The following is an 8,827-nucleotide window of genomic DNA, read 5'->3' as shown; positions in this document are numbered from 1 at the left end:
AATGCAGTGGAAAACACACCACAGGGTTCAGGTACCTGAAGCTGCAAGAGGCTGAAATGGTTCCAAACTGAAGCCAGATCTTAGTGGAGGCACCAGGAAAGATGGAGGCTTATTGCTTAAACCTTTTTAACTTTATTGGGATTATTTTACAAAAATAGCTTCATGTTGTATAATGACTTGAAACTAAGATCAAAAACACATCAGGAAAGTATTCAAGTGAGAATTTGAGGTTTTCTTGTAAACTTTTATACAAGCATATTTGTTTTTGCAACCAGAGAAGTCTGCCCCTGGTGGCCATTAGAAAGAATGCATTTCCGCATTGGCCTCACTGAAGCTGTCTGTCAAGGTCAGTCATTCCCAAAATAATTTGACTTTAAAGTCAAATAGATTTCTATTTTCTATTCAGTTTTTATTTTAGAATCACAAAGGATGCTTTGGTTTTGTTTTTTGTTATTTAGACTAAAATTTTAAAATCTTTACATTTAAAAAGAAACAACTAATGAGACGAGGCTGAATTGTTAATTTAATGAAGTGATGAATAGGATTCAACAAATAAAACAAAAGATTAAAAAAAAGACTGAAAACACACAAAGAATAAGGAACACAACAAAAGCAAACAGAGCAGCTTCAGAAAACATTTTCTTTTATATTTAACATGTAAAAAACCAGCAGGAGTGGTCGTCGAGCAGAAAAGCCAAAACAAAGAGCTAATAGACACCAAACCTCAGGAAACCTTTCACGTCAGCTTTGTTTCATCTCTCGTTTAAAGCTTTTCCACACGAATCGCTGAACTCGAGCTGAATCAGAAAAATCAAACGCTTGAGGACACTTTAAAAACTCCCCACACATTCACTCTTTAATTTACAACAATAACACAGACTGTACAGTCAACTTTACTGCAGGCAGAGCTGTAAACACAGCGTCAAACGCTCATCGAGGTGTCGTCACCAAACAACCTTCATCTGATCAGAGACGTTCACACATGAAGTGCCTGCTTTTTTCCTCCATGCATGCAACACATACCTGTGGACGTGTACGTATGTTAACAGAAGTACGTTTTTTTTTTTTTTTATGCTTGTAGTTAATAACACTACAAAACCAGAGTCCCACAGTGCTATGACGTCACGTGTTAATACATAAAGAGTGTAACGGTGTGAAGGTGGATCCAGAGCTTTAACAAACAGGATTTACCTCCCGAGTCCGCCACATACATGTGCTGCTGTGTGTGTGCATGTGTTTCAGTCACTTCCTATGACACACAGAGGACGCCGGCTCCCAGCGTGCTGAAGGTCATCCAGAGTGTGCTTCTTCCACAGGAGCTGGCCGACCTCCACCTTCAATTCATGTCCAGAATGGACTGTCTGCCACCTGCGGGAAAAAAAAAAAGCTCAATCTGCTGATTCCCGAGTGATTTTTAGTTGTGGTTTGTGGTTATCATAAAGGACATGATGTGAAGGCTGAGAGTCTGGCAGCACTGCCGAGGTCTTCCTCATTATCACCATTTTTGTTTGTTTTCTAAATGATTTCTGTCCTTGAAGACAACCTGAAGGTTTTTCTAAAATCTAAAAGACTCTTATTAAGCTGGAATAAAACATTAGAAAATATGGAGCATTAATAACACCTGCTAGCTGGTATCAATACATGTTAACAGCAGTATTAACACAGGCTAAATGAGCCTGTGTTAATTTATTCCTTACGGTTTAAGCCCAAACTCACGCTGACAGTTTTCTACACCAGCATTCCTTTATCGTGTAGAAAACCCGAGACACACTGGTTAAATTGCGCTTCTTTATCTTATATTAAGATATCTCAGAGATTAAATGTGTAGTTAAACTTGTTCACAGTGACAGAAACTGGAGTCCAGCCCACATAAGCTCAGAGTGGGCTGTTTGTGGCCTGTGATGTAAAATTAGTTTGACATCCCCGCGATGAAATGCTTTATCACAGGGACGTCAAACTTTTACTCTGAATGCTCCGTTTCTGGTTTGAAACACACTTTTTTCAGTTTCTGTCTTTCATGCAGGTAGTGAGGATTTGTAAACAAGTTGGCATCTTGAAAGCAAACTAGGGGCAACCTGCCAGCATGCAAAGCAACCACAAGCAGGTTTTTGGTGCAGCATCCTCTGCACTTGATTTCACCCAGCAACTACTCACATGCAAACAAAGTGCATGTTTCCAGGGGACTGCTGACTGGTCTTTAGCAGTGATCTACTGTTAGACATTTTTTTATATTGACTGTTTTATATGTTTAAGCACTTTGACCTACAAAAGCAGCATTACTGTACTAAAATGATAATTATTATTATTAATATATCTGTTTGACTGCATGAGCACTGAGCAACCAAATGGCTCACAGGTACATTACTTATCTATATCATATGGTATTATGTGATCACGCTGCATGGCAACCAACTATCAAAGGGCTAATATGACCCATTTTTAGCATTTCAGAACCTATATTACCTTTAAAAAAATGACATTGTTTTAATTCCATGAAAATAAAAACCTGATCCGCAGAAAGAGCAGAGCCTCCACTTTTATCCATCTTAAACTCACCTTTGTTTTAATATTTACATCATTTCCAACAAAACAACAAGACTTTTGCCATTTTCAGCATTTTAGTAACAGGAATATGAGGTTTGGTTACATAACCTCACATATATAAATTAGATTAATATATTTGATTTGCATTCATCAGCTGCTTAAAAAAAACAAACATGTTTTTTGCTTTTCCTTTAAGGCACAAAGAGACCTGTTGCTTCTACTTTTATGTCTGATAATTACGGTGAAATTAATTCACATATGCATCTTCTCAGTGCTTACATGAGTCGGTTAATTACCATCACAAAGCACAAACTTTGGAGCCCTTGTGCAGCGTTACATTTTATATGTTCAGGGTGGAAGCTTTGCTGTGTCCTTTCCTGGACTCTTCCATAGACTTTTCCATATAATTTTGTCAGTGCAATTTCAAATGTTAAATTTAATAGAATCTGATCACTATACATTTATATGTTGTTGGGTTTTTTTTAATCTTAAGTTGGTGTGATTACATGAATTTAAGACGATTACCTGGCAGAAGTTCAGGTTCAAACTGATTTTGATGGTTTACATTTCCTTAGCTTTAAAGTTCATATTTCTGGTTGTTTTTGTGTCATATTTCTCTGACTAAATAAAATTAACTTGGAAAATGTCTTGTAGTGTCTTGGCTGTAAAAAGGTCTGGGACTACTTTATATAAAAAGGTCACGGTGGGGCAAGTTCACTGCATTGGGGAAATCTCAGTTTCACCACTAGAGGGCAGAGGAGACCTTCTCAATCCGCCACGCTGGGTTAGAGTGGGTGATGCTGTGTGGACATCAGCTGCGTTTTAACCCCATGTGGTTTGGAGAGGCTCCAGCTTGTTGTCACCAATTTCCAACAATAGACAGCCTGCGCTGCTGATAAGAACTTTTTAACCGGCACAGCCATTGTTGGAGGGCTGCGTTTTGTTTTTTCCTCTGTCAGGAAAAAAAGGAGGCGATAAGCAGTACAAGTACACAGATCACAATGCCAGATGGATACAAAACAGGAGCGAGCGCGAACAAACTGATCTAAACAGGTTATTTATTGTCTGCCTGAAATTCAAAGAAAAAAGTTTAAAAAAATTAAATAAAAAACCCAGAATGTATTTTTAAAGAAAACATTTAAAAAAAAAAAACAGCACTTTTATATTTCAAATAAGTAAATATGATGAATCTGGTTTCCTGGACCTGAAGGTGAATGTGTAGCTGGGGTCACTGAGGCTGCTTTGCTTCAGGAACAGAGCCGTGTGATCCCATTAAGGAACAAAGGCTCTGACAGAGGAGCTTCACGTATGCCAGCAGCCCGTATGCTCAGCACGTGCTTCACCTTTAATAATAATGATATAGAGCACTCGTGCGTAAATGTATTTCTCAAATGCAAACATAGAATAAATCATCACAGCCTTCCTGTTGACTGAAGTCGCATATCATGGCCTGATGAGGTAGTGAAACAGCTTTCAACAAATGCCTGACAGCACACAGCTTTCATCACATGCAGAGTCGCCCTGAGCTTCCTGAGCTCAGGGACCTACACGTCGTAGGTGCACGCAAGGACAGGACGCGGTCTTTAACCCGTCGGCGGCCTAATCTGTGAAAACTAAGTGTTTTCAGCTGTGTGAACAGATCTGATCCTTCTTCGTGCAACTTGTTGAGAAAAGGAAGAGTGTGGAAAACAGCTTGCCTGATTCTCCTGAATCTGGAGGAGTAAATAGTGAACATGTTGGAGACTATTTTCAGCAGCAGTTTAATAAACATTTGTAGCTGTGATGATTTCTAACAAAGAAGTTGTACACTTGTTATCACGAAGACTGCAGTGGGGTTGTGTAGAGTGTCTTCCAAACGCCTGGCTTTCTGCTTTTATTTCAGTCACATGTTAATTCTGTAATAATTACAGATACACGATCACAAGGTCAAACATTACCAGACTTCCAGATCCAGCTCCCCCCAGCTATGCTTTCAAACTGTGAAACAAAGGTTTGACAGAAGGTGGGCCTGCTGGAATATTTCACATATTTATTCCCTTCACGTAGGGTTAGTTAACCTATTAACCCTGTTACACACTTTTTTCCTCAACATCATCGGTGGGATTTGTTTTTGTTTTGTTTTTTTCCAGAAAAATCTGATGTATGTAAAACAATACACAAACTGATATTTAAGCTTTTTTATTTTGTTTACTTACTATTAATTTAACATCCCAGTTTTTAAAAATGAGAAATTAATTTAAAAATTTACAGGATTAAAAACATGCAAGGCGGTGTATTTTCATGGCTCTTATGTTTAACAGATTTTTCATTTATTCATTTCTATTTTAATATTTTTACATAATGGTCACTCTGCAATGCCATCTATTGTTTTTAATACTTAAATGTTTTTAATACTGGTTGTTTGAGGTCTAAATGCAGCATTACTGCACTTAAATAATAATTATTACTAATATCTTACTAGAAAGCATGAATCTCTGATGACAGCCTTAGCACACAGTTACCTATCTTAGGCTCCTGAAGGTTCTTATCTATATCAAATATTATTGTGTAATCACGTTGCCAGGCAACACCTGTCGAATGGCTAATACTATATGAGCCATTTTTAGCATTTATGAACCTATATGACCCTACAAAACCATTAAATCGTTGCAATTTCACAACAATAAAACCTGATTTAGATCCAGAAAAAGAAAACTGTGATATAAATGATGGCGTTGCCTGCCAACTACCTTTCGAAACCACTGCAATGGCACTGACCCGTACCAGCTTGCATAAATGTATAGATTAAATGATTAATCTCAAATTTAAACACCTAAAAAAAAGCAACTACGTTAAATTTGACTCCATTATTTCACTTTCAGGGTCTGCTGTGTATATTTTAATCAGGAATCCTGTAATTTTGTGGTTTAAGTGCTTTACTTTTTCTCTTTTTTTTGCAACTACAGAAGAATGAGATTCACGGGACACAGGCTAAACACAAAACTACTAATATCAGGATCCATTCATTGCTTACTTTTACTGATAAATAAAAGTAAAGAGCACGGCCAGCCTCACAGTTTGAATACTTCTTAAAAAAAAAAAAAAAAAAAAAAAAAAAAAAGGTATGTCAGATTTTTGCTGACGCTCAATCAGAACTCATTCTTAAGATGTTTATTTTGTTTTAAAGGAAGTTTCTTCAAGGCGGCATTCACAGTGTTGGGCCTTCACAGGAAAAGAGGCCTGAATAGCTCGAGGCTGATGTTTGAAACAGCTGACATATAGCAGATGTCAAATCTGCAAAAAGTGTGAGTTTTAATGTGAGTGTGAGAGCTTTTTCTTTCTTGAAGTGGCTCAGACTTATTCACAGAGATTAGGATCAAATCGCACAGCTGTTTGCATTTTTAGCTCACAGACACCAGTGAGTCTTTTCTCTTATCTAAATATGATGTAAGAGTTGAGGCCAACTTTGAGCCTGGAGTCATTGATGAGTCTCGCAGACCTGAGCGTGCGTCACAGAGTCGGTAACTCGAGGACATACAACTTTTTTTTCTATTTTTTCCCTCTCCACTGTTTCTCCAACAATAGGCCTGAATACACTCTTACACACATCATTGTTTGAGAATGAAAGATGACCTATTTTAGTCCATTTCCCTCTGGCAGCACATCAATCAGCATTTTTTTTTTTCACAACTCTATTCAGGTAGTGATAAGACACCACCCATTTACCGTCAGTATCCAGTCTGCAACACTTCCTGTTCTCAGAAACCACCACCAAAAGAGAAAAGAAAAAAATGCTGACCGTCTTTCCATCAATCTTTAGCTGCAATCTTGACAGGCTTCCCTCCTGGCTGATCTTCAGTTTATGATGCGACCACAACTTTAACTGTCCCCCTGAATGTTTCTGCCAAGCAGAAGCAGCCTGTTCACTCAGGGTTTTTTTGAGCTGCTGAACCTTAAGAGAGTTCACCTCTCGCCAAGTCCTGACAGGATTCACGGTTACCCAGACCTCAGTATCAAATCATCACCATAACACCACGATGACTCACTCAGCGGTGAATCAGCCGACACGCTGTCCCTGCTCTCACTTTGGTGATTTGGGCTGCTGGGAAGGCGAGGACGGGACCTGCGATTTGGGACTCACCGCAATGACTGCAGGCATTTCGAAGAAGCCGCAGCCTGTTTTACTCTGTGTGTGTGTGTCTGTAAATAATGTTTGGGCCTATATTTTGTCTACTCTTTATTTGCAGACAAACTAAATAAAAATACTGGAGATGGTGTAGAAAGTAAATCAGCTACGAGGAAATATTCTGTTGTCTTTAATAACCTGATGATACTGATGTTGAATTTTTGCATATGTTCCAAAAGTTGGTATATTTTAGTACTTAACCGTCATTTTTCCAGGCAAACAAAGTCATCCTTTCCGCTTCCCCATTCCTCAAATGCAAACACCTCCTCTGTTCTGTTAGAAAAGACGGTGAGCTAAATATCTTTGAGTTTGTCACATAAAACAAACAATTACTGTGGGCAAAAAAAGTAAAAACGTTTTAGGAAACTAGATGCATCGCCCAAAAAAAATCATCATATTTAATGCTTGCATTTGCCAGTGTGCAAATGTATTATAACTGACGCCATATGGATTATGTAAGACTTTAGTCTGCGCGCAGAAAAATATATGAGGCTCAAAATGAGCTTTGGTAATCGTTGTTATTGCAGATGACAGCATGAAGTCAAACCCGAGGTGTGCTGCTAGTTAACGAGGCACACAGATCTAATAACCTCTGTTAACTCATCAAAACAACAACAAAAAAAGCAGTTAGCCAACCAGACAGGGTGTAAGCATGACCGTTTAGATAACACTCAACTCGTTTTGCCTGAGGACTTTTTTTTTTTCAAAATGAAAGTTTGCAATACGGAGGTTTTTTTTCCAGCGAGTCTTCAAGAAGAATGCGTTTGAAGTCGTTCAGGAACAGGAAGTTACATTAGAGCCCATCTCAGCTGCTGCAGCTTTCCTCTGCAGGCTCAGTGAGAGGTCTCAGGCCTGACATTACAGGTCTGTGGTCAGGGATCAGGAAGCAACCTGTGACATTAACCTGTGACAGGGTTAATTTGTCACGCAGGCCAGAAGTGGAGCATCACGCATCAAGTGATCTGCTTGAAGCTCTAACATTTACAGAGGTTTATTTCCAAGTCTTCAACATCATCTTCCTTCCTTCCTTCGGAGCCAACTTCCTCTATAAATGCTGAATTTAAGTCCAGTATTCTCTCTCTTTTAGCTCCATTTTTGGCCTCCACCAGCAAAAAACAGCAAACAAGTTTATAGAGAGTAGTGAGAAACCCCAAAGTAATTAGCCGTATGACTCTAATACAGCAGATTTTTGTGACATATTACAAAAACCTTTTGGAGAGGCCTAAAAATAGTCAATCCTAAAAGAGTGTTGTGGAGCACAATAGCCCCTTTTCTTACTTTCTTTTGGCCCACAAAGGGCTTCAAGGACAGCAACATGTGTTTTCATGAGTACTCTCCTTGATATTGACTAACACCCACAATAAATTTTTATTATTTATATTTTGCTCTACCCTGTTCTCTCACAGCCAAATTGGACTCTTTTTTTTTGTCTCCCACAAAAATGAAAATAAGCTGCAATAAAGTGAAATCATCCTTATAATGAACTCAAAACTAAATTTTAATGAGTTTTCATGTGTAGTGAGTTGTGCACGTGTGTGGCTGCACCTCAGAAAAAGTTCTTGATGAGTGGCGTGACCAGTTTCACCCACAGTTTAACGTGGCGGTCGGGCCGCTCGAACGTAGAGGTGGACACTTCAGCGGAGCGCCGGTACAACATCTCCTGCTCCTGGGAGTTTAAAACGCAGGTGTTCGTTCAGTTACGCAGACTTACACATTCATTCATCATCATGTCTGGCTGTGGTTTGTGGAAAATAAAGAGCCGACCTCCTGCAGCTGGCTCTGCAGCTCCTCATTCTCCGTTACTATGGCAATCTGGGCCTCCAGGTCACGGTGAACCGAGCGGTAACCGAAATTAGGGGAGCCAATTAGAGTGAGGCAAGGCCGATCCTGCCCCTGGAGGTAATACCACAGACCTGTGAGAGAGGAGAAAAGGAGTGAGCCAGCGAGGAGGTAATGCTTCAGAGAGCCGTTTCCAGCAGAGATTTCTGCCGGCCTAAACCACAACTAAAAGGAAGCACATGCAGAAATCCCCAGAGCAGATCCAAAACCCTAAAATATGAGAGAGAGTGAGTGTGCATCCTCGTCCCGAGGCTACAACACAGTGACTGTACAAGTCCT

At 39.4% G+C, this 8,827-nt stretch overlaps 1 protein-coding gene across 1 annotated transcript in view; it reads right to left on the bottom strand.

The window, feature by feature from the left end:
• Positions 1 to 120: 120 nt before the first annotated feature.
• The window catches only part of pgs1 (phosphatidylglycerophosphate synthase 1), a 49,602-nt gene continuing 40,895 nt past the window's right edge, over positions 121 to 8,827 (bottom strand). Inside the window, exons 9-11 of the mRNA XM_085416805.1 lie at positions 8,474 to 8,622; positions 8,255 to 8,375; positions 121 to 1,368 (exon numbers count right to left, since the gene is read on the bottom strand). Of these exons, the coding sequence (XP_085272931.1) occupies positions 8,256 to 8,375; positions 8,474 to 8,622 (269 nt within the window). The 3' untranslated portion in view covers positions 121 to 1,368; position 8,255. The remainder of the gene's footprint in view (positions 1,369 to 8,254; positions 8,376 to 8,473; positions 8,623 to 8,827) is intronic.

The sequence above is a fragment of the Rhamphochromis longiceps genome, linkage group LG8 (genome assembly GCF_057381845.1).
Source record: "Rhamphochromis longiceps isolate RC_006_pf linkage group LG8, R_longiceps_female_GT1.1, whole genome shotgun sequence".
NCBI lineage: Eukaryota > Metazoa > Chordata > Actinopteri > Cichliformes > Cichlidae > Rhamphochromis > Rhamphochromis longiceps.
Note: the sequence above shows the minus strand (reverse complement) of the source record. Positions and strands in the feature narration are given on the sequence as shown.